The 25,009-nt window shown below is 60.2% G+C and overlaps 1 protein-coding gene and 1 long non-coding RNA gene across 2 annotated transcripts; both read left to right on the forward strand.

Moving 5' to 3' along the window:
- Positions 1-1,355: 1,355 nt before the first annotated feature.
- On the forward strand, positions 1,356-24,179 carry KIF19 (kinesin family member 19). The gene is made up of 20 exons (XM_077163725.1): positions 1,356-1,465; positions 3,111-3,191; positions 11,252-11,362; positions 11,877-11,964; positions 12,179-12,315; positions 13,338-13,463; positions 13,759-13,953; positions 15,157-15,303; positions 16,750-16,872; positions 17,994-18,159; positions 19,168-19,342; positions 19,445-19,643; positions 20,214-20,484; positions 20,590-20,711; positions 21,252-21,385; positions 21,643-21,748; positions 21,941-22,037; positions 22,589-22,986; positions 23,204-23,363; positions 23,586-24,179. The coding sequence occupies exons 1-20, from the start codon at positions 1,427-1,429 to the stop codon at positions 23,714-23,716; spliced, it is 3,006 nt and encodes a 1,001-aa protein (XP_077019840.1). The 5' UTR covers positions 1,356-1,426; the 3' UTR covers positions 23,717-24,179.
- Positions 3,554-4,975, forward strand: LOC143687098 (uncharacterized). The gene is made up of 3 exons (XR_013177419.1): positions 3,554-4,135; positions 4,547-4,679; positions 4,849-4,975. It is a non-coding gene; the product is annotated as an uncharacterized LOC143687098 (long non-coding RNA).
- Positions 24,180-25,009: the final 830 nt, after the last annotated feature.

Here is a 25,009-nt window from a genome sequence, read left to right on the forward strand (position 1 = left end):
ACACGAATGCCCTCTCCTGAACCCCTGATTGCTGGTGCGGCTCACCCAGCTGCAAAGCAGCCAGCCTTGGGGCAGCGTGAACTGGATAAAACCTGGGGACATGCCTGCAAGGCCACATGAGCTGCCTGCCGCCCACTGTTTATTAATAGCAATGCCCAACACAAGCTCCGTGGGGACAGTGTGGGAAGCCAGTCCCAGGGAGGATGTCAACATCATCCTCAGCCTCTGGAAGTGTGCCAGGCCCTCAGAGACAGCCCCGAAGAAAAAGTGGGTCCTTCCTCACCCAGCTCTTTCCAACGGAAGTGACTCCGGGCGTGGTTCCCTGTCCCAGTCCTTGCAGGGGCTGCTGGACTCCGCTGCAGTCAGGACAGGAGAAGACGGGAAAGATGCAGCTCCAGAAGTGGGAAGAGCTGCGCCATCACCCAGGAAACTGAGGCCCAGGGAGGGGAGGGGAAAAACTGGCTCCAGGCGGTTGGGCAAGTCAGAGGCAGAGCTGGGACATGGATCCTGCTTCCTGGGGTCTCTTGAGGGCAGGAATCTTTCCACTGCGCTCTCTGAGTGTGTAATCGCTGTTATCACAACCAAGAATAATGGAAACTGCCCACGTCTGACTTACACTTTGTTGACAGCATGTGGCTCCTCCCGCAGGCAGGGGACCAGAGGCACACAGACGCCGGCTTCAGAGCGAGCTTCGCTAGAGACACAGTCTCAGACCAACTTTTCTGTCACACACGCACCCCCCAAATAATACAGGGGCTCCCCCTGCCCCACTGGGTCCTTCTGATGGGCAGCCTGGGCGGAAGGACAACACTTTTCCCTCTCCCTCCCTCCCCCCACATTGGGCAATGGCAGGTGATACGCCCACGTAGAGCCCATGGAAACACAGGGCCGCCAGCCGCCACCCTGGAGACGCCAGAGACAGACAGACAGACAGCAGATACGCCCGGCCCGACGGGGCAGGGAGCGCGTTTCCCAGCAAGTCCCGAGGCCGGCCGGGACCCCTGGAGGGCAGTGGGATAGGGGACCCCGGGCCGCGGGGCCGGGCGCGCGGGGAGGCTCCCAGGAGCCACGTACCGGTCGCCACGGCTCCGGGCGGACGCACGGAAGCGCCGAGGGCCGGTGGGTCCCCCCAGGCGCGCGCACGCCGGGAGAGCGGCGCAGGCTCGGGCGACTTCCCGGAGGAGGCAGCCGGGACCCGTCGCAGCGCCGGGCGGGGCCGGGGCTGGGGCCAGGGGGCGGGGAGGCCGCCGGGGTCCTCCTCCCGCCCCGCCTCCCGGGTCAGCGCCGTCGGCCGCGAGCGCGTTGTTGGTTTCTGGTTGTCAGGTAGCAGCGGGCACCGCGGGGCTGCGGCGGGACCCGGCGGCGGTGGGGGTGCGGCCGGGCCATGCCTGGTGTCGCCGCCTGAGCCCCTCCACCCGCCGCAAGCATGAAGGACTGCGGGGGCCCCACGGACCAGCAACTCATGGTGAGACCCCTTGCGACCTCCTCTTTCTCCCGGCTCCGTGGCCTGGGAACCTCAGTCAGCCTGGCGCAGAGAGGTGCTGACCCCTCACCCTCACCCCACTCAGGGAACGCTGCGGGGGGTGCTGGGGGCAGGCAGGGAGAGTCCAGAGCAACTTTCCCTAAGTCCCCAGGGTGGGTGTCAAGAAGGCGCCTTGCCCATCCTTCTGAGACCTGGAAAGTTACCCCAACTTCAATCCCACCCCCCACCAGGGGACCCCACCCTGTGCAGACAATCTCTGGGACAAGTCTCTTCTCAGATCCGGAAAAGCCAGGGGCAGGGTCAGCTCGACCTGCCGGCCCCCAGGAGAAGGGTGGGGATTCCAGGTCCCCACCCTTGATGGCAGTTGGACACCCCAGGTGGGGCAGAGAACAGTATCCCGGGGGTGGAGGGGAAGCCCGTGCATGGTGTTGAGGGTGGCCAGATGCTGTCCAAGTGGGACTCTCAAAATTTCAGAGAAGTGGTGAAAATTTCAGAAAGGCAGCCCCTCATTGGGGTCAGGTGGAGACTGAGGCTCTTGATTATCAGCGGCTGAGTGAGTGCTTGTGGGAGTGGATGACCACAGGCTTTCAGGGGACAGTGCCTCCCTGTCCCAGCCCCTCTCCAGCCCCTAACTTTGAGAGCTGCCAGGGGGTCGGCTATCTCCCACAGGTGGGTGGGGATGTAACTGGAGGGGGATGTCATCCCAGGGACACCCCCCTGCCAGGGCGAGTGCCTCTCTCTCTAGAGGGGCCTGTGCCACAGCCTCCCAGTCTGGCTCTGGAACATTCCATCTTGCAGCAAAGAATGCATCCATTTAATGGTTGCCTTGGTGGGGGTGGCATGTTCCGGGGGCAGGGACAAGGGCGAGGGGTCCTCCCGTCCAACCGGAGGATTTTGGCAGAGGTCCAGATGATCTGTCAGGCAGTGTCCACCCCTCCGACAGCAAAGCGCTGTCACTCTGGGTGAGGACCACCTTAAGTGAAACCCCCTGCCCAGCTGGTATTTCTCCTTGGTCAGCAAAAGAACACACACACACAGCACACACACACGTCCTCTTGGGGAGACCCATGCCCAGGATGAAAAACCTCCTTCTCTCCTGGCTGGAGAGTAGAGAGAGGAGGCTGTCGGTGACACCCTCCTGGAAATAGAATGGGAGATGACAGATCGTTAGGGTGACAAGGGAAACTCCACGCTAAGTGCCCGGCCCACACCCCTGCCCGCCGCCCCTGCCCCTCCTGTGGCAGCACGGCACTCACAAGCACACAGACAGCTAAGTTCCAGGGCCCAGGGCGCCAAGTTACAAAGCCCAGGGGAGCTGTGGGTGTTTAATTTGGGCATGCAGCTGAGGAGGGCGGGAGGAGCAGACAGTTCACTCCTCGGGGTTCTCCCTGCTGTCCAGGCCTCTGGGGAGATTCACAGACTCAGGTGCAACCAGGCACCCTGGGGCCCTGTTGTCCTCTGGTCCTGGCCATGGCGTTGAATCACTGAGTCTTCTTTAAGATGAAGGAGGCCTTGGGGTGGCTGGAGAGAGAACCCAGTCCCAGGGAGCAGCCCTGAGGCCCTCTCGTCCCCTCTCTGCGGCTGGCACAGCCCCTCCTGCTAACACCGGGTCTGCCCTTCCCTCCAGGTGGCTCTCCGGGTCAGGCCCATGAGCGTGGCGGAGCTGGAGGAAGGAGCCACCCTCATTGCCCACAAAGTGGATGAGCAGGTATGTGGGGCTGCAGCAGGCAGGGGTCTGCTCAGGTGTCACAGCTCACCCAGGGGGAACAGAAAGGGCCCCCACGGCTTGCGGCACCGTCCTCTCTCCAGCTGTGCCATTGCAGGCTTCGGCCAGGAAGCAGGGCCCTTTCTCCCGGGAAGGCCTCCCAGATTGATTCAAGGAGGTCTGGGAGCTTCCGTAGCCTGGGTGGGTGCTGGGCACCTCAGTCCAGCCCTAAAATAATCAGTCGCCTTCCATGTGCCCGTGACGTGACGTCCCCAGCTTAATGGGTCTGCTGATGGCTCTGACAAGAGCCAGAGCAAAGCTTCCCCTCCCCCAGTGCTCGCCTTTGCAGAGGCTTCCGATGCTCTCTGGGTCCTCATGGATTTGATGCAATGGTCAGGACAAGCCCCACCCTTGTCACACAGGAGGCAATAAGCATTTCTCGAGGACCCACAAGACCTGGGGACAGTGCCAGGACCTGGGAAACTAGAGGAATAGAAAAGACCCCCTCCTGCCCAGGATGCCTTGCAGTCAAGTGCAAGGAGATAGATAATCCTCAAAGAATTGACCCCAGACAAATGTGTTTGGCTTGGAAGAAGTGAGCAGTGCTGCAAGAGTGAGAGGGGGACTTGGCCTAGTTTTGGAGATTGGGAAAGGTCAGGGAAGGCATCTTAAGAAATGATGCTTGAGCTGAAAGGTAAGGGGTAGAGATAAGGTGATTAGGGTCATGTGTGAAGGGAGCAGTTGTGACCAGGATTGGGCTTGCATGTGCAAAGGCCCTGCGGTGAGAGGGATTATGATGTCATTGGGTAACAGAGAAAAGGCCAGTGTGGCTCCAGCAGGGGAGAGAGGCCTGAGATGAGGCTAGAGACATGAGCAGGGGCCAAACCCTACTAATCAGGAGGTCTGGGGTAGGAGGCTGGGGTAGGAGGCAGTTTCAGGCCCCAGAGGTCAGTAAAGCCCATCCTGCCTCCCCCTTCCCACTTGCTGGTCAGAACCCTTGGTCCCATGGTGCCCAAATGGCTGTCTCCGCGTAGGGGTTCTTAGAAGAACATGGTGGGGTATTTCACTAAATGTCTCTTAGTAACATTTGGGATGGGATGAGACCCTGAAACGAGACCCTTCAGGAATGCCATCGATGACCACCAAATATGGGGGGGGAGAGGGGGAGGTGGTGGGGGTCAGTCCTCCAGGGTGGGAGAGAAAGCATGGGAGCAAAGAGCCACCTCCCCCCACCCCACCCTCCCCAAAGCACCCCCGCGGGCAGCTGACCCTCCTCCCAGCTTGCCAGACTGTGTTTATTATCTTAAATGCCAGACAGGATTTAAGTCAACTGACAATATGTTTAATCCGATAATTAGCATCCTGCTTAAACCCAGCTGCCACCCAGTTCTGCCCCTGGTGCCCTGTCTGAGGGGCTGGGGAAGGTCCCTCCACCAGGACCAGCCAAGGGATTGAGGGAAAGGAGTAAAGACAGAAGGGCCACCGAGGAAGGTTGGTGGGCAGCGGGCTCCCCGCAAAACAGTGACCATAAAATACCTGGGAAGAAGATGGGCCCAGGAGCCGCAGGCCCAGCCTTCCCGCCCCTAGTCCTGCCCCATCCTGGCCATGGGCAGCAGGCAAGCCAGAGATCCTCCCTGAACCTCTGTTTCCTCCTCCTCAGAAGACGGGGGTAACAAGCACCTGCTCCACCATCCCAAAGAGCTGTTGAGAAGATTAGAGGAGATCATACAAGGGAGGGCTGTGGCTGTACCACCGTGAGGCTATTGTGAAAGATAAATAAAGCATAAGGTGACAGATGCTAAGCTCTAGGCAGTGAGGGCTGTGGGAGGCAGCAGCTGTCACTCACCTGGCTGCCTGGGGGCTGGGGGTGGGGACGTTCCACCATCTGGATGCTCCTTAGCCCTGTGGCCCCAAAGAGCTGAGTACGGTGGAAGCGACTTGGGAAAGAATCCCAGAATTCTTCATTAAAAAAAAAATAACTATATGAGGGTAAAAACTGGGTAGATTGAAATACTGTGGGTCATTGAGAGGGAGGGGTAAGGCGTATAGGATGTAGAAGTCCTTTTTTTTCTTTTTATTTCTTTTTCTGGAGTGATACAAATGTTCTAAAAATGATCATGGGGGGGGTGCAAGGGTAGTTCAGTGCTAGAATTCTTCCCTGCCAGGCGGGAGACTCGGGTCCCAGCCCATACACATCCCCCAAAATAAAAAAAGAATCAACAGATGGTGCTGCAATAATGGGCTACACACATGGAAAAAGAATGAAATGTGACCCCACCATGCAGCATAGAAAAAAAAAAAGATGGTGAAGAATACACACCAATGTGGTGCGCACAACTGTGTGAATACACAACTTTTGTGAGCCACTGATTATGTAATATGGTTGGACTGTACGTGTGTGGATATTTCTCAATAAAAATATTTTTAAAAATAGCTTTATTGAAATATAATGCATATAATAAAAAGATAGAAAACAAAGGGAAAAATAGAGATAGAATGCATATATTATACCACTAACCATTTAAAGTGTACATTCCCATGGCTTCTTTTCTATGCACAGAACTGTGCAACCATTACCACAATCAATTTTAGAACATTTCATAACCATAATAAGTCTGCACCCCTTAGTCATCTCCCCTCCTTTCCCCAGCCCCTGCCCCCTGCCCCAGGCCCAGGAAACCACCAATTTACTCTGTCTCTCAATTTGCCTATTCTGGACCTTTCCTATAAATAGTGCCATATTATATGTTGTCCTTTATGACTGGATTCTTTCACTCAGCATCATGTTTAAGGTTCAGCCCTGTTGCAGCATCGATTAGTGCTTGATGCCTTTTTATTGCCAAATAACATGCCATTGTAAGAATATATGGTATTTCGTTTATCCATTCAGCAGATGACGAGCATTTGCATTATTTCTCCCTTTTGACTATTAAGGATACGCTGCTAGGAGACAGGGATTCTTACACGGGGCATCTGGCTGGGTGGGAAGAGAAGGGGCTCGTTAGGAGTGCAGAACCCACAGAGGTTCTGATCCAGTTAGTTTGGGGTGGTGCCTGGATATCTGCATTCTGCAAGCTCCCTGTGGGACCCTGAGGAAGGTCTCTGCAGACCCTTTGAGAAGCATGGCTCTAGAATATCTTCTAGGTCACCCCTGTCCTCATCCTGAGCCTAGGGTCCCTGGAGTCCCATGGCCAGGTGGCTCTGTCCTAAGCAGCTAGCTGTGCCTTGGTGGCTTTAGGAGCTCATCAGGTTCCATTCCCTCCTCCTTCATCCAGCTTGGAAGTGACAGCACTCAGGGACACCTTTCAAAGTCTACTTTATTGAGAATTCATAGCATGGCACATTTTCAAGTTGAAATAAGGCCAGCAACAGATTTTCCTTCTTTAAGAAAAAAAACAAAGAAACAGAAATGACCTTACAGAGGTGATATCCACCTAGATCAGGCTTTTGTTGTGTTGTGTTTTGTTTTTACGCTTGAGAATAAAAGGATTATGGGCCTGGCTCCCTGGACAGAGGATAAAGTCTCAGAGGGTGGGACCATCTCCCAGCTGGATCCCCTGCTGGGGCCTCCTGAGTAGGAGGGAGGTCTCGATGTGATGTCTTGTCTCAAGGATATGGCCCTGTTGTCCTCCTAGACTTTGAGCCAATAAACACTAAGGCCCAGAGAAGTGATGCGATTTCCTCAAGGTCACACAGCAGTGTTGAACCTGAACCCCATGTGTGTCACCCATTCACTTTCTCAGGGATCTTCCTGGCCTGCCCTGAAGGCTGCAGGAGAAACAGTCTAGGTGAGCGGTTCTCAACCAGGGGTGATTCTGTCCTAAGGGGACACCCCGCAACGTCACAGCTTAGAGGAGAGGGTGTTAAGGCACCTCTTGGGGAGGCCAGGGTTGCTGCTAAACATCCTGCAGTGCACAGGATGATTCGGCCCAAAGTGTTAGTGCTGAGGTCAAGGAGCCTGGGTCTGGTTTGGCCGTTTGGAGGCCAGTTTAGGCTGCAGTGTAGAGGAAGGTGTGGGCAGCTGAGCAGCGTGCAGTGCAGAGAACTTTCTGACATGCTTTGTGCGGAGTATTTTACACCTAAGAGATACTGGGGAGGACCCTAGAAGCTGGGCCCTAAGGGGAACACAGCCTGGAGGTTAGACCCCTTCCCTGTGGCCTTAGGCCCGTGCTGCCTTACCGGACCTGGAAGCCTGGAAAGGTCAAAACCTGCATTGAACTAAGAGCAGGGTTGGGAGTGGAGGTGGCGGACTGAGCAGGAGGCTCAGACTGGGGTCTCTGCCGAAAGAGGAGGCCTGGGTCTGAGGGGGCAGTTGGGCCAGGGGAGCATGTGCTGCCATGAAGCCACCCACCTTTCCCCCTCTTGGCCTTGCCCCCTGCTCGGCACCGGGAGGTCCTGGGCAGTTCTGCGGGAGCAGAGTCCCCAGGAACCCTCCAGAGGTTAGAGCCGGGAGGACGGCCGTGTGGTCAGGAGCCTGGGTTCTGGAACCAGCCAAAACCCATCCCAGCTCTGCACTTCGCAGTGTGGTGTTGGGAAACTTACTTTACCTGTCCGATGATTCCTCACCTGCCATCCAGCAATACCAAGAGTACCTGGTCGCAAGTGGACAGGAGGAAATGAGAAAATACGGTCAAGCATTGAGCCCAGTACCCAGCACACCAAGCCCTGAAATGCAATTCCTGTGCTCTCTTCCCAACTCTGCATTTCATACAAAGAACCCCCAATGATTCTGAGCTGAGGACCACTGCACACAGCCTGCTTCTTGCTCTTTGCCTGGCTCAGGCTTTTCTCTAGAATGTTCTCCCCACCTTACATCCCTCAGCCAGCTCCTGTGGATCCTTTAAGACTCGGTGCCAGCGCCATCTCTTCTGGGAAGGCCTCCCGTGACAGTGAGTCTGGATAAGGTGCCTGTCTTCTATGCACCCCTTGTCCACCCCCCACTCCCGCTTCCTGTAGCCCACACCTTCCTTGTTATTCAAACAATTTATTCCCCACAGGCTGTGAGCATCAGAGGGCAAGAAACCACCTCTCACTTTTCTCTCTCTCTCCAAGGCCTTGCTTAATGCGGAGGACACAGGAGGTGCTCTGCACAGGTGTTGAACTGGCCTGTCTCCATGGCAGCTCCAGGCTCCCTCCCAACCCTCCCCCGCTCAGTCCACCTGCGAGAGTCACAAGCCTCCTTTGTCTGCCAGGGTGGATGGGAGTGGGATGATGCCTTGGAAGGCAGGGCAGGGAGGGCCCCCAGACAGATGGGGACCCACACAAAGCCCTCTTGAGGGGATCCTGGCAGACGTGCTGACAAAGGGCTGATTCAGAAGTCAGGATATCAAAGGAGCCCAATGCCAGGATGCCGCGGGGACTTGGCAGTGCCCGGGGTCGGGTGGAGGTGAGCAGAGGGTGAGGGACATAGGCACTTGCAGCTCATACCTCCCACCTCCCAGCACTGGGGGGCCCTGGTACTGACCCTCAGGCCGCTGGCCCCAACCTGTGTCCACGGGAGCACCCAGGGGTGAGAGCAGGGATGGCCAATCAGGGGCCTGATACATCCCGCGGGACCAGGCAGGGCGCTCGGAGGCAAGTTTTATCTTCAGTTCTGTCTGAAACTCGAGCAGGGCTCGCGCTGCTGGCTCTGGGTTCTGGGATGGAAACTGGATCCTGGAGGAGGCTTGGAAGACATTGGGGCAAAGGCCTGAGGAGGTGGCAGAGGCTAGGGATGGGTGGGCACCCCAGCTAATTGCACAGGCCCAGCTCACGGTGGGCCCCCAGCCTTTGGCCGTCTGAGAGGGGTCTCCCTCCTTCCCTGCACAGGCCCCCAGCCCTACCGCCTGGAGCCCTCCCTCCCGCTGTCACTGTGGACTCCGTCTGGGCTGGATGAGACTTCTGGGTGAGGCTCCCTCTGTGGGGCCCTCCTGGAGTGCCCCCTCCTGAGAAGCCCAGGAGTCTTGCTGGAGCCAGTTTAGACGCACTGAGCATATGAGCTCAGGATTCTAGCTCATCGGGGAAGGGCCCCTGATATCAGGGCTGACCTGGAACGCGGAGGGAAGTCTGGTGGAAATCCCAAAATATCATCCTTCCAGGACTGGGCTTCCTAAATCCCAGAGCTACAAGGGGGTCAGCCCCGAGGCGCCTTGGTGGGACCCTGTGCACCTCCCACCTGCTCAGCCTGGCTCCCCTGCTCCCCTGCTCTGCCTGTTTGGAGTGGCTGCCCTCCTGCGTGTCTGTTCCCCGGCCCTCTGCGGGACTGTCACTGGCCCTGGCTCCCCTGCTGACCGTCTGACCGGCCCCCTCAGAGCTCACCCTCTGCTGGGACTTAGCTCACCTCCTCGCGCTGTGCCTCATTGCCAAGGGCCAGACATCAGTGGGGTGGAGCACACAGTGGGGTGTGGGAACAGCCGAGGGAGACACCCGTAAAAGACCCCCTGCCAGGACTGGAGCAGGTGGGGCGGGTGGGGGGCAGAGTGAGGCGGTTCAGTCTGCTGGGCCAGGGTACCAGCTCGGAAGCCAGACTGCCGGTTCCCATCCTGACCCTGCCATTTCCTGGTGATGCAACTTTGCGCCTCGGTTCCCCAGCTGGGGAGCATTATGATGAATTCAGGTAAAAGGACTCAAAATAGATTAGCCGCGCTTATTCTGTGCTGGGAGGGGGGCTGGGGAAGGCCTCCCACTCCCTCCCTCCTTACTCCCCCCAACCCCCGGGAGAGGAGGCGGCAGGTGAGGATCCCGGGCTGGCGGAGGCGCCCGTCTGGCACTCCACATGGGGCCCACAGCCCCTGGGGAGGGTCCTCCTGCCTCATTACACATGGAGCGCAGTGGCAGCTTGCTGTCCCCTGGCTGTCTGGCACGGGGACCCCCAGGGACTCTGGGCACTGTGATCACAGCACAGCATTTACAGGTGCCAGCTGCCTCTCAGCAGGGGGCAGGGGGGTCTGGGTAGGCGGAGCCAGGCTGGGACAATCCCGAGGATCTGCTCTGCACTGAGGTGGTGTCGCCCCTTCCTGTCACCCTGCCTCCCTCTTCACAGCCCCTTAAGAAAGACCCTGGAGCACTTAGGTGTGCCCAGCCAGCCCAGGGGGTCTCTGCAGCCCACAGGTGCTGTTGTCCCCACTTGATGAGGAGGGGGCTGAGCTCAGGCAGGTGTAGGGGCTTGTGCAGGCACAGACACACAGACACAGACAGGCACCGATGCACACACACTGCACAGCCGCCCTGCCCTATGTGAGGGGAGCCCCAGCTGGTTCTGGGGTCCCCACCCTGTCCTGTCCCACCTCAGGCTGAAGGCTGCAGGGGCCTCTGCGGGAAGCAGGTGGTGACCAGGCCACCCCACGCCCCCTAGCCGCAGTGGGCTGTCCCCAGGCCCAGCCTACTTTCTTCACATTTCTCACTCAGCCGCCAGCAGCCCTGTGCCCCTCGGTCTGCAGAGGGGGACAGGCAGGTCCGGACCCCCCACAGCGGTGGGGAGGTGGTGAAAGTCTGTGGGCTTTGAGGCTGGTGCCCAGGTGGAGACCCCCGGCTCCTCCACTCTCTGGGGCCTGCCTCTGGGCAGTTATTCGGCAGGGCCTGATTTCCTCCTCTCTGAAGTGGGCACAAGAATTGTCCTTGTGGCTGGCAGGGTCAGGGGCTTAAGCGGGTTTGCATGTGAAGGGCTCAACAGGTCCTGGCACGAAACGGACGCTCAGTTCACGCTAGAGGTGCCTATTGCCCCTCACCCTCTGGTAGAGCCGGGCAGGGTGGGGTGCTGCAATCAGAGGAGGGTTCGGGGGCTGGGTCCCCATCGCAGAGCAGCTGTTAGGGAGGCTTCTCGTTTGGGCATCTGAGAACCCAGATTGGACGCTCCGCTGATGGGCAGTGGGGCCAGGCGCTGGGTCTACCAGCAGGACCTGGCCAGTGCCTGAAACCAGTGGGGAGGTGGGGCTCCACGGCTCCTGGCCCCTTCCACTCCCCCACCCTGCCCTGGCCCTCCCAGGTGCAGGGAGTGAGGTGACATCAGAGCCAGGTATGTGCTGTTCTCCTGAATGCTGGCCCCTGGGAACTGAGTGCCAGCGCCTCCCCTGGGGCCTTTGCAGATGGTGGTTCTCATGGACCCCTTGGAGGACCCTGACGACATCCTGAGGGCGCACCGGTCCCGAGAGAAGTCCTACCTTTTTGACGTGGCCTTTGACTTCACTGCCACCCAGGTGAGGGAGACCCTGGGCTTGGGGACACATGGATGCACCCTCGGCCCTCTGCCCCGCTCCGGGGGCCCTGAGCCTCCCCCCCCCCACATGCTGGGGACCTGCTGCCTTAGCTTTCCAGCCCTCCCCAGCCCCTGCATGGACTCACTCGGTGGGTGCTCAGATGTCCCCCTGCATGGAAGGTGACCCCTGTCAGCCAGGAGGGAAGGCGCCTGGAGCCCACCCAGTGCGGGGCAGGTGGAGCGTCATTGCAGGGAAGCTGACACCGTCCTAGGGACCTCCACCCTGCCCGCCTGCAAGATGTCCCCAGGGGCAGATGTAACGGGTCCTTGGGGTTGGGGGCAGGAGATGGCACCCAGGAGAGGTGTCTCGGGTGACTGGGCCCTGTTTCAGGCTGGCGTCTCCCCACGGGGTGAAAGCAGAGATACCCACCCCACGCCCCACTCCCTCAGGCCTCGGGCACCAGGGACAGAGGCGTCTGCTGGGCCCAGGCCCCTGACGGCCCCTCCCCCTGCAGGAGATGGTATACCAGGCCACCACCAAGAGCCTCATCGAAGGTGTCATCTCAGGCTATAATGCCACCGTCTTTGCCTACGGCCCCACAGGTGAGGAGCAGACCTGCTGGCCCTGCCTTGGGGACAGGCCCCCTCTGTCGGAGAGGATGGAGAGTCTGAGCCCCACCCAGGGGCCTCTGGCCTGGAGCTCCAGGCCAAGGGCAGCAGCCCTCCTGGCCCCCTGTCCTCCCGGGCCCATCTCAGGGGACCGAGCAGGTTTGCCAGGAGCCACTGCTCAGCGAGGTCTCACCCTGCCCTGCTCCAGGCTGCGGAAAAACCTACACCATGCTGGGCACGGACCATGAGCCGGGCATCTACGTTCGGACCCTCAATGACCTCTTCTGCACCATTGAGGAGACCAGCGATGACATGGAATACGAGGTGTCCATGTCCTACCTGGAGGTGAGCCCTCTGCCCAGCCACTGAGGCCTGGATGGGAGACCCCCAGGATGGGGCTAGGCCTGCCGCCCTGGCTCCAGGCCGCTGGGAGTCTCCCAGGGTGCTCACCACCCCCGACAGCCCATAGGTGTACATTGCCAAAACCCAAGGCTCAGAGAGGTTTGGTAACGGGGTCAAAGTCACACAGTAAATGAGGGCCAGGGGTTCAAACACAGGCCCCTGTGGTTTCACAGCCAAGCCCTCCCCACAGGACCACACACTAAAGTGGGCACAGAGTGCAGCTAACCCCATGAACATTGGACCCACCTGCCCCTGTCATGGGCCTATTCCTTGGGCAGCCCCTGTCTGCCCTGTGCACATGGGGACAGGTGAGGACATGCACACACATGGACAGACTTGACCCTGGGGCCTCGCCCTGCCCGCCAGAGTGGGAGTACTTTCCCCCAAGCTGTGATGGGCCAGCTGGCGTGGGAGCCCACAGAGGAGCCCAGAGAGGCCAAAGAGCCTGTGGGCCAGACACCGTCTGGCTGCTGGCCACCCCGGCTCCTTCAGGAGCTGATAATCTCCTGGGTGACAGCTCAGGCCCAGCAGTGAAGGAGAGCTGCCGGCAGCATGCTATTGACTCAGGAGCAAGACTCCCTTTGTGGGGCGAGAGAAAGAGGGGCTTAAGCATTGCCTAGCTATAAGCACAGGTGGAGGGGTGGTCATTTAAGGGCTCCTCCACCTGGCCAGGGAGTTCCTGCCATTGTCAGGTCCCAGGAGCTGACCCCAGCCTCTCTGAAAAGAGGCCCCTTGGCTTTGGTGTCTCCTGTATCCTCAGTCCAAGCTGCCTATTGTCTCCATGGAGATGCTGGAGCCCCCACCCCACCCCACAGAAAAGCAGGGCTCCTTTACCCCTAGCCAGAGTTTCCCCAAGAGGAGCCTGGGGCACCTGAGCTGAGCTCAGAAAGTGTGAGCTGCTGTCCCCTTCCCGCTGGGGAGGGATGACGGCACCCTCCCCTGCCCACCCACCCTTGCCCTAGCAGATCTACAACGAGATGATCCGGGACCTACTGAACCCCACCCTGGGGTACCTGGAGCTGAGGGAGGACTCCAAAGGGGCCGTCCAGGTGGCTGGGATCACCGAGGTCTCCACCGTCAACGCCAAAGAGGCAAGTCTGGTGTGCCGGGGCCATTAGAGGGAGCTGCCTGCTCGGCGGGGGTGGAACAGACGGCGAGGGGACCTCACATCGGCCCCAGGCCCGGCGCCCTGGAGGAGGGGGCGACCCGGCAGCACCCCGTCCCCACTGACGCACAGAGACCCCAGCTCTGGGAGGTGGGCGACCTCCCCGGGCCCCTCAGCCCACCGGGCCTCCCCCTGCCCCTGGGGCCCACTTCCCTGCCCATCTCTGTGGAACACCCGGGGGACCCCGAGAGTTGCCTCCCTCCACCTCTCCCTGCACCCAGATTATGCAGCTGCTGCTGAAGGGGAACCGGCAGAGGACCCAGGAGCCCACGGCCGCCAACCAGACGTCGTCCCGCTCGCACGCTGTGCTCCAGGTGGCCGTGCGCCAGCGCAGCCGCGCCCCGGGGGGGCTGCAGGAGATGTGCCAGGGCCGCCTCTTCATGGTCGACCTGGCAGGCTCCGAGCGCGCTTCGCAGGTGATGTGGCCCCCCGGGGCTGGGGGGGAGACAGGCACCAGGGAAGGTGGTCTCCCGTTGACATGCCCCCCCCCCCGGGGGGGGCTGGGGAAGATCAGGAATGATGGCTGGGGCGGGGGTGGGATGGGGAGGGGGCTTGTCCCCAGGGACTGAGGAATGTTCCAGAACAGCAGAGAAGAGGGAGGGGAGGGAGGGGAAGGGCATCCTGGGGGAGCAGGCGAGAGGCTGTTGGTAGATAGGGGGAGGGACGGGCATTGGGGCTTCCTCCAGTGGGGAGGAAAGAAGGAATGGGTCCAAGCGAGGAACGGAATGAGGGAGAGACAGACACCCCTGGCTGGGGGATCTTGGCCAGGGCTGGACCTGGGAGCCGTTCCTGCCACCACATCAAGGCGAGAAGGTCCCTGTCACCCATTTCTCACAGCAGCATCTTCGTCCCCACCCTTGAGCCCCACTTGCCTGGCTCTGAGGCATTGGGGGACAGCAGCAGCCAATAGGCACAGGCCCTGGCTGCAAACTGAGACATAAGGCTGGGCCATGTCACTGTCAGCACGAGGAATGATACAAGGGAAAGGACCATGTTGGCCTGGGACAGTTAACAGAGATTCATGTTTGAACAGCGTGGGGCTGGAGAAATACACCCTTCTCTTCCCGTGAAGCCCCAAGGGCTTCCTGGAGGGGGTGTCAGGGAGTGGGATGTGTGCCATCCGGCCTTTGGAGCAAGCTGCTCCCAGTTTTGCAAGGCTGGGCAGAGACCCCTGTTGCAGGGAATGGGGAGTGGTGGGCAGAGCGGATGTTATCCTGTCCCCCCAAATGAGAGGAACTCACCTGCCAACACCCACACACACAGGCTCACAAAACACACACACACTTCCCTCCTTCCTCCCTACCCTGAAGCCTGGAACACCTTCCGGAGCTCTGCCCCGGCTGTGCCCGGCTCTGGCCCAGCTGCTTGGAAAGCCAGCCGGCTCTGGCCTCCCGCCCATCGCGTTGCCAGCACTGCCCGCTAATCTGGCCACGGGGCCGGCAGGGGGAGTCATGGTGTGGGGAGGGGGCAGAGGACCCGGCTCGCTCAGCCACCCCAGGAGGAGGGCCGCACGAGGGGCCCCCCCGGTGTCACCGCCACACTCCAGAGCGCCGCGGGGGAGGGAGGGCTGGAGAGCCCGTCCCCGGCTCCAGCAGGCCCCACGCCCCCCGTGCCCCTAGACGCAGAACCGCGGGCAGCGCATGAAGGAGGGGGCCCACATCAACCGCTCCCTGCTGGCCCTGGGCAACTGCATCAACGCGCTGAGCGACAGGGGCGGCAACAAGTACGTCAACTTCCGGGACAGCAAGCTCACCCGGCTCCTGAAGGTACCAGGCGCACCCAGCCCGGGCAGAGGGTGCCCAGGGAGGGGCTGCACACTTAGCAAACGAACACAGAAGCGTATTTTAGTGAAAGTACGTCCCATGCAATGCAATATCTGGGACATACTTATTACTAAAAAAAAAAAAAAAAAAAGTTACTTAGCTGAAATTCGCATTTTACTAAGGGTCCTGTATTTCCTCTGACAGCCCTCACCAAAGGGCACGCAGGAGGGGAAAGAAAGGAAGGTCTCAGACGGCAGTCACCTTTGTGGTCCCTCTGAGCCTGCTGCTTGGGGGAACCATGTCCTCTGTCCAGGGCTGCCATCGGCCCTCAATCAAAGTGACATTACTGAGTGCCCAGGCCTGGCTGGGCTCTCCAAGATTCACCCCTATTCACTCACTCACTTCCCTACAGCTGTATGAGTTGAGGGTATTCCTAGTTCCATTTGCAGGTAAGGAAACCGAGGCACAAAGGGGTTAAGTAACTTTTCTAATGGAATGCCTGCTGCCATGCAGGAGACTGGGGCTCGATTCCAAAAAAGTAACTTTTCTAAGGTCTCACGCTAGTAAGTAGGGCCCAGACAGAGGTCTGTCTGCCTGGCATGAGTGCACCCACAGCCCTGGGAAGAAAGAACAATGGCAAAATGGTTGCCATTTTGTTAAAAAAGATATTAGACGGTGGCTCAGCCAAATATGGCCTGGGTGCAGAGCCCCATGTACTCCCATCCTCCACTGCAGCCAAGCCGTCGCTGCCCTCAGCAGTCGGGGTGGGGGGTGGGGGGTGGGAAGGGGCTGGGAGGCCAGCGGCCATGTGGGGGGGTGGGGGGGTCACGGGCCACCATGCGGTGCTGCCCAGAGCAGGGCCCGCAGGGGTGAGGACTGGCCGGTGCCCCACTCTGGTTCCTAAACCCACCTGTCGCCTTTCCTGTCTCCCACGTGGGAGGGGAAGGGAGAAGGCCAGGAGGTCCCGACCAGCACTGCCCAGAGAACCCCCTTGGATACTTTCAGGTTTTGAAGTTTTGAAGTTTTGAAGAGAAAAGTGGAAGTGGGGAGTGGGGGAGAAAAGGAGGCTGGGACCCAGGGGGGGTCCACGTGATACGCAGCTGCCAGGGCCTTGAGTGGGGGGCTGTGTGTATGCAAGAGAGAGACACGGGCAGATGGGACAGACACAAAGAGGGGGCAGACAGATGGAAACAGAAAGGGAGACTGAGGCACAGAGAGAGGCAGGGAGATGGACAGCGACAGGGAAAGACAAAGAGTCAGCGATAGAGACCGATGGAGACAGAGAGGGAAGAACAGGGAGAGACAGACAGAGAGACAGAGAGGCAGACAGGGAGAAACCGAGTCAGAGAGAGAACAGAAAAAGACAGGGAGAACCCAGAGGGGGCCCTCCTGGCCCGGCAGGAGGCAGGTCTCAGGGAGGCCGTCGGCTGACTGCCCCCCCCCCCCCAGGACTCCCTGGGGGGAAACAGCCGCACGGTGATGATCGCCCACATCAGCCCAGCGAGCAGTGCCTTCGAGGAGTCCCGGAGCACCCTCACCTACGCCGGCCGAGCCAAGAACATCAGGACCAGGGTGAGGCCGGCTCTGCCCGCCGGGTGGCCTCCTGGGGCTGCGTTGGGTCCTCCAGCCCCACCCACTCCCTCTGGATCGGGCCTGTGCTCCCGGCCTGCCTGCCCCTCCTCTTCCTCTTCCCCAAGGCTCACTCACACCTGCGCTTCCCCAGCGCTGACAGGCACCCCCAGGCAGGGCCTGCACGCACCCAGCCCCTCCTCAGAGCCATTTAGCGCCTTATCACGTTTGAGCCTCAAATCGAGGCAGGTGCTATTACTGTCCCCATTTTACAGTTTAGAAAAGTGAGGCTTTGGGAAGCTAAGTGGCTTCCCAGCTGACCAGTGATGGCGCTGATTCTAGAACTGGGTGTTCCCAGTTTCCGGCCCTGGAAAACATGCCGGCAGCCCTGCTGTCCATTAGGGAGTCTCTCCTGCCCAGGGGGCGGGCGGGCTGGGGGGGCACGCCTAAGGCGGCAGTCAGTCCTTCCTCAGCACACAGGCACCCAGCATCCGCCACCTGCAGCCACTGTTCCAGGTGCTTTAAGCATTATCCCAACCCCCAAAGAGCTTAGGGGGGACAGAGACGTATCCCCACAATTGTTTATTGACTGTTCTGGGAGGAATATTGTTAATAGCAGGTAATGATGCCATCAGCAGGTGCTAAGGAAATCAGGGAAAAGGGGTGGGCTGGTGGGTCCCCCAGGAGAGGGTGAGTGGGCCCCTCGGGGTGGGAAGGACGTTCCGGCAGGAAGCAAGAGGCAGGCCGGGCAGGGCGTCTGTCAGGGGTGGGGGGAGAAGGCTCCCTGGCTGAAGGAGTACACCCTTGGGAAGGGGCAGCAAGTCAAAACAAAATGAAGAGAAGGTGCTGGGCCTTCAATGACGGGTGAATTAGGGCACCCCTTAAGCAGTGGGGAGCCACTGAAGGTTGCTGAACAGGGGAAGCAGCATCCTAGGAAAATGGGTCTGGCGGAGGCACGTAGGCATAACAGGAGCTGGAGCCGGGAGGCCACTGTAGTCACCTGGGAGGATGGGGAAGAGGCAGGGCGGAGGGAAGGTGGAAGGAAGCCGCCAGGGACGGGCGTCTCTGGTGACTGTTCGGCGGCCATGTCCGACCCCCTGGCCCTGGCCCGTGCTCCCCTGCAGGTGAAGCAGAATCTGCTCAACGTCTCCTACCACCTCGCCCAGTACACCAGCATTGTCGCACACCTGCGCGGCGAGATCCAGCGGCTCAAGTGCAAGATCGAGGCGCAGGGGGGGCGGGGCCAGGCCCGGGGCCGACTGGAGCGGGGCGACACCCGGCAAAGCCAAGGTGTGGGCGCCGGACTCGGTCAGCCGGGCTCACGGTGCCCCGCGGGCAGGCAGTGTGGGTACAAGCCCAGGCTCCCGCTCTGGCTGGCTGGGTGGGCTGGGGCTGGTCTGTCAACTGCGCGGAGCCTTCTCTGCTTCATCCGTGAAATGGGATCGTAACCTGCGGCGGGGAGTCGGCCGAGGGGATGTGTGCCGGGCTGGGGGTCGTGCCCTGCACACAGGAGGGGCTGCCCTTCCCTCGGAGACATGCGTGCTTGATACACCATGGCCTCTTAGTCTCCCAGGGTGACTAACAAAGAACCACAGACTGCATGACTTAAAGCAACAGAAACTTATTCTCACAGTTCTGGAGGCTGGAAGTCCAAAATCAAGATGTTGGCAGGGCCAGGCTCTCTCTGAAAGTTTCAGACAGGGATCTTTCCTTGCCTCTTCCTGGCTTCTGGTGGCTCCCGGCCAGCCTCGGTGCAATTTGGCTTGTTGCTGCATCGTTCCAACCTCTGTCCCTGTCTTCCCGTGGCTGCCTCCTCTGTGTATCCAAATTCTCTTTTTACCTGCACACCAGCCATGGGATCAGGGCCCTCCCTAACCCAGTATGAGCCCAGCTTAACTCAATGACATCCGCAAAGACTCTATTTCTAAATAAGGCCACTTTCACAGGTACCAGGGATTAGAATTTGAACATACCTTTTTTGGTTCCCATCACATAGTAGGAGAAGTATCCATGGGGCACATTTTAATAGTTGACACAAAGGTGCTGTAAAGGCTAGTGTCAGTCGCATTCACACAGAGGAGCTGGGAGTCCTCCTGGGTTGCAGCCTGAAGGCTTGATGGTAGGAGTGGGGTGTAGGAGGAGATCCTAATCTTGGAAGATTTTCTGGAGGAGGTGATTCGGTAGGACGTAGGAGCGGTGGTTTGGTAAGAAAGGGAGGAGAGGTTCCCAGGTGGACCCAGACTTCTTCGACCTGAACTTGCCTCTGCTGTCCTCCCCGGCCCCCCACCTGCTGGGCAGCTGAGGTCCAGCTTCACAATGGGCAGGGGGAGCAGCCCGAGATGGGACAGCTGCGGGAGCAGCTTGCTGGGGCCTTCCGGGAGCAGACGGACCTGAGGAGGCACCTGCTGGAGCTGGAGAACCGCGCCATGGAGGTCCAGATCGACACCTCGCGCCACCTGCTCACCATTGCCGGGTGTGTACCCCGGCCCCAGGGCCTTCCGCCCCACCCCAGGGGTTGCATACTGGGCCCACCCCACCCCCATGGCCTGAATCCCGTGTCTCCCGGGGGTGGCAGCTGGGAGCATGAAAAGTCACGCCGAGCCCTCAAGTGGCGGGAGGAGCAGCGCAAGGAGTCGTACACCAAGGACGACAGCGAAAAGGACTCGGACACAGGCGACGACCAGCCAGACATCCTGGAACCGCCCGAGGTGGCCACGGCCCGGGAGAGCATCGCGGCCCTGGTGGGCGAGCAGAAGAAGCTGCGCAGGGAGAAGGTGGCGGGGATCTGGCGAGTAGGGAGGGAACGCTTGAGAGGCCAGGCATCAGGGGCTGGGGACAGGGCAGAGAGGAGCGACACCTGGGAGCTCAGGCACAGATCCTGTGTGACCTTGCTAGGTTCCCTAACCTCTCTGCACCTCGTGCTCATCTCTTAAATAGGGGTAGTTATGGTGCAGCCCTAATGGGAACGTTGGGGAGATTAAATGCCTGGCACATACCAAGGAACCAGTATTATAATAATTAGGGTTTTCCGGATAAGAGATCTTTGCATCCTGCACTAGGGCATAACCAAACCAGGGGGGCCTTCAGGGTATCGTGCAACCAAGGCTGGGGAGATATCCAGGAGGTTGGTCCCGGGCCTCTGTGGGTGGGGGCCAGGGAGAAAGGAAGGCGGGCACAGTGGTGGGGAGGAGGGCAGTTAGGAGCAGCCATTGCTTGCAAGGCCCAAGACCCAGCTTCGAGGGTTGGCCCAGGAAGCCCCAAGTGGACGGGACTGGAGGGGGCGCCGACAGGCCTGTCGCGGTCCCCTTGCCCGCTGCCTGCTGCTTACCCGGCGCCTCCCGCAGCTGGCGCTGGAGCAGCGCTGCCGGGAGCTGCGGGCGCGGGGCCGGCGTTTGGAGGAGACGCTGCCGCGGCGCCTCGGCTCGGAGGGGCAGCGCGAGGTGCTCAGCCTGCTGTGCCGCGTGCACGAGCTGGAGGTGGAGAACACGGAGATGCAGTCGCACGCGCTGCTTCGCGACGGCGCCCTCCGCCACCGCCGCGAGGCTGTGCGCCGCCTGGAGCAGCACCGCAGCCTCTGCGACGAGATCATCCAGGGCCAGCGGCAGATCATCGAGGGTAGGAACAGCGTCCAGTGCATCCGAGCCACCCGCGGGCCCCAGCAGGCCAGGAAATGCAGAGGGCCTACGCTGAGCCCTCCTTCTCCCTGCCCCCCATCCCCAGACTACAACCTGGCCATGCCCCGGCACCTGGAGGAGCTCTATGAGGTGTACCTGCGGGAGCTAGAGGAGGGCAGCCTGGAGCGAGCCACCATCATGGACCGCGTGGCCTCCAGGGCCCTGCAGGTGGGTCCTCCCAGACAGGCCTGGGTATGGGCGGTGCCATGTGCTGAGGGTGCTGGCTGAGAGGGGCCGATGCCCAAGGCATTGGCCGCAGGTAGCTGATATGGGGATGGGACCAGGCTGGCTAGCACCCCAGGGAGGGGACTTCCTTTCCCTCTAGCCCACCCAAGGCCTTACCAAGCCTGAGTAAGGTCCTAGTCCCTGGCCATCTTCTCTGGCTCTGGCCTCCCTCACCCCACCTCCACCTCCACCCCCAGCCCCACCCCTTGCCAAGGTCTGAAGGTCAGAGTTGGCCATGTAAGATATCAGAAGTGGCCCCAGATGCCCTCGCAGGAAACAAGTGCTGCCCCAGGAGGCCAGATCTCCAGGCAGTGCCACTGGGGATTCCTTGCCAAGCAGACCACAGCTCATCCCCCCAGGACCCAGCCCGCAGCCCTCGGGGGCTCCCAGCCCATGTTACAGCCCACGTCAACCCTGTGCTGTTACCCAGACCTGGACCAAGGCTTCTGACACCCACCCCTGTCCACCCCCTCTCCCCACCAGGACAGCTCCTTGCCCAAGATCGCGCCAGCAGGAGTCATGCTGACCCCAGATTCTGACCCAGAGAGCGTGAAGACGCTGAGCTCTGAGGGCCAGCGCCTGCAGAGCAGCACCCTGCCTCCCCTCAGCACAGAGAGGTGAGACCAAGGACCATGTCTGCCAGTCCTTCTTGTCCCTGACACCTGTTGTTCCCTGTCTAGGCATGCCAGCCCACATCAGGGCCAAGTGGGGGAGATGAAGCAGAAGTGAAGGTGGGGAGGTGGCCCAGGTCTAGAGTCAGGGCTCCTGGGTTCCCTCTCCCTTCATGCACATGGCCCCTTCCTGGGCTGGGGGTGGGACTGCAGTAGGACCAGCCTGGACAACAGTCACCTCCACCCCTCTCTCACAACTTCAGTGAAGCCAACCGTGTGTTCAAGTCCAGTCCCCAGGCCTGGCCGGCGAAGGGCTCCTCTGTGCCCACCCCACCCCCCATCCAGATCAGCAGCTTGGTCACGCAAGAGGTGAGCTCTGAGCACCCACTTGCCCCACAGGCTCTCCTGCTGGTGGTGGGGCACCCCAGGATGGACGTCCAGTAGTAGGGACAAAGCCTTTCCAAAGCGGTCACTGCCTCCCGCCCCGGAGGCCCCACCATCTCTACTGAGTGGGGTGTGGGGTCCCCGCTGTGTTGAGGCCTTCCTCCTTCCAACCCGCAGGTTCCCCCTCCAGACAGCCTGGTCAGCCTGAGCAGCTGTGTCAACTCTTCCCCCGAAAGCAGTGAAAACCTGGCGGAGATCCCCTTGTCCCGCACAGGTGTGCCCCCAGCCCATCCTGCCAGCCCCAGCCCGGCCTTTTCTCAACCACTCAGCCACCCAGTCCAAAGCCTTGTCCGGCCCTCTGCCCTGCTGAAGGCCCCTGAGCGTTGGGCGCTCTCCATTCTATAAAGAGAGCCACCAGGGCCCAGAGAGGTTTAACCACATGCTCAAGGACACACAGAGAGCTGGGGCACAACCAGAAATGAGAAGAGGGACAGGTGGCACTTGGGATCATGGTCCCTCTGCAGTAATAATTATAAACGCAAACGCAGATTGAACCCCTGAGCCGTGGGCTAAGCCCATCACTCATTGAATCTGCACAGTAACCCTCTGCTTTGGTTTTCTCAACCCCAGCTTATAGATGAAAGTAAGGCTGACAGAAAGAAAGTGAGCAATTCCCAAAGTTACTAACTCAGCAAGCATGTGGGGGAGCTGGGACTGAAGCCCGGCCTGTCTGGCTCCTACCCACTTCTGCCCCAGCAGAGGGAGGGGTGCTGGAGGAAGACATGGCCTTGAGCCGGGCTGGGTGTTCCGCCTGCCCCTCTGCAGAGAGGAAGGAGATCCTGACCAGCACCAAGTGCATCTCAGTGAAGGCTGCCCGGCGGCGCTCGCGGGTGCTGGGCACGCAAGGGCGCCGCCTGCTGGCACCCGCCGCAGAGCGCAGCAGTCTGTCCCTGCACTCGCTGAGCGAGGCGGACGATGCACGTCCCCCCGGCCCCCAGGCCTGCAAGCGGCCGTCCAGCCCCGCGCTGCCGCACGCCGCCAGCGAGGACAACCTGTCCAGCAGCACGGGAGAGGCCCCATCCCGTGCTGTGGGCCATCGTGGTGGGGGCCCTGGACCCCGGCTCCCCGGTCAGAAGAAAAGCCCGGGCAAGAGGCGGGAGGAGTCCCTGGAGGCCAAGAGGAGGAAGCGGAGGTCCCGGTCCTTTGAGATCACTGGGCAAGGGGTGAGGCAAGGGGCAAGGGGCGGGTACCTTCTGGTGGGCGGGGCCAAGGCCGGATACCTCCGGAGGCGCCTTGGCACCTCGGGCCCTCTCTCGCCCCTCCCAGACACCCAGACCTCAATACCTCTGCCCCCAGGCTGACAGAGGCGCGGGGGCAAACCCCTGTAGCAAACCTCTGAGCAACTCTTGGACTCACCTCACTTTTCCCCAACCAACACAGCTCTCACGCCCCAAGAATCACCTTCTGGGGTACCGTCCCACAGAGAGCACCTCGGATCACAGGATGCCAGTCTGCGGGCACCCCAGCCCTGGTACCCGGCATCCAGGAAAGGTCACGTTGCCCTTGGCCAAGGTCAAACTCCCTCCAAGCCAGAACACAGGTCAGTACTGGCAAGGGAGGGAGTGGGAACAGGGTCAACCCCGGGAGGGAGACAGGTTGAGTCCCCTGGCACTTCAGCTGCCCCTTGCTGAAAAGTAGGTTCCTACAGAATATTCATGGGGCTGACATCTTGGGGTTGTGCCCCTAGAAGGCTGCTGAGAAATGGAAAGGAGATGGGAGAGGTATCTTTGAACCACTGATTCCCACCCTTCTGCTTTTGCAGGACCTGGGGACCCCTCACCTCTTGCTGCTCTCCCCAACCCAGCTGGCATTTCCCAACGAGCTACTCATGGGCCCCGCCTGCCCCACAACTTAAACAGTCATGCCAAGGATGGACGTTTCTGGCGTAGCTGAGGGGTCCTGCCTCAAGCCAGCCCTCCTGCCCCCAAGACTGAAGGGGTGTGACAGGGAAATGAGAGATGGAGGCTGGGCAGATGGGGGTGAGCTGGGAGGTCAGGATCTCAAAAGGCCTGAGTCGTGGGGGCACCTGCCGAACTCCTCCATGCTTTCAGTGCCACCAAGAAAGGAGGTGATCCCAGAAGGCAAGGCTGGGATGACCAGGGCTCCTTGACTTCCCAATCATGGACAGACCCTGTTGCCAAACCCTGCGCTGATATGTGGCCAACTTCGGCCTCGGAAATGGGGAAAGGAGAGCTGTTAGTCAGACAGGATCTTCTGGGCCCACACCTGGGACATGGGCATCATGGATGGTTGGGGAAGGGCAGGGGACACTTTGCATACTATGGCTTTTTTTGGGGGGGGGGATCAGGTTTTTACTTGGCAGTGGCTTTTCTACTCTCTTCTAACAATAAATCCCATATTGGTCTTGACAGTTGTGTTGAGAACTAGACCTTGTCTGGAATGTGGGGTGGCCACGGCTGATTTAAGACTCGACCCAATACCCCTTGCCTGTGCCCCCAGCTCTCCCTCTGGCTGGCTCCACAGCACCAACCTACAAAAAACTGGGTGGGGGGAGAGGGGGAAACTGGGAGGAAGGGGGTTTTTCTCCAGATCCTGAGCTCTCCCCACCAAGAAAGGTTTTGTTAGCAAGGTCCACTCCTGCCCCCACCCCACCAGCCTTCACACCTGCTCAGGGACCCTCCCAGGTGGTGGCCCAGACTGCACAAAGCCTCACAACCCAGATGGGAGGGGGGTGATAGGGTGGTTGTCCCAAGAGGTCGGGGCTCAGAGATGGCCAGCTGGAGCCCCTTCACTTCAAGGTAAGAAAACTGCAAGGGTTACCCGAGTCCCCAGGCTTCCCAGGCTGGTGTTTTGACATTGGATGCTCTGATCGGCCCTATTCCATGCCTGGAGGTGGGGGGGGGGGGGGGGGGCTCAAATCTGCCCTCAGGATAAAGCACAGTGAAGGACCGGTGAATTCTCAGACCTGTGGGTCCCTACCTTAGCTGCTTTTAGCCAGGGAAGGGGTGGATCAAACATCCCCTCACCTCTCAGAGCTTCCGTTTATTCGGGAGCAAAACCGTGACCATCAAGTTCACTGTGAAATCAGCTCCTGACACCAGGTTTCCGTTCTACCGCCCCGCACCTGACCCAGCCCACCCGCTCAGCCCCAATGTCACCAGCTCCTGGCTGCCCACGGAGCTCGGCCTGTAACCACCTCCACTCTCGCTGCACCCTTCCCAGAGC

The sequence above is a fragment of the Tamandua tetradactyla genome, chromosome 6, assembly GCF_023851605.1.
Source record: "Tamandua tetradactyla isolate mTamTet1 chromosome 6, mTamTet1.pri, whole genome shotgun sequence".
Classification (NCBI taxonomy): Eukaryota; Metazoa; Chordata; class Mammalia; order Pilosa; family Myrmecophagidae; genus Tamandua; species Tamandua tetradactyla.

Bases quoted from the DNA above. Each gene is read 5' to 3' on its own strand.
- KIF19 (XM_077163725.1), top strand. From the start codon at position 1,427: ATGAAGGACTGCGGGGGCCCCACGGACCAGCAACTCATG. The intron at 11,363-11,876 runs GTGAGGGAGACC...CTCCCCCTGCAG, and splicing joins TTGACTTCACTGCCACCCAG to GAGATGGTATACCAGGCCAC. The intron at 19,644-20,213 runs GTGGCGGGGATC...CGCCTCCCGCAG, and splicing joins AGAAGCTGCGCAGGGAGAAG to CTGGCGCTGGAGCAGCGCTG.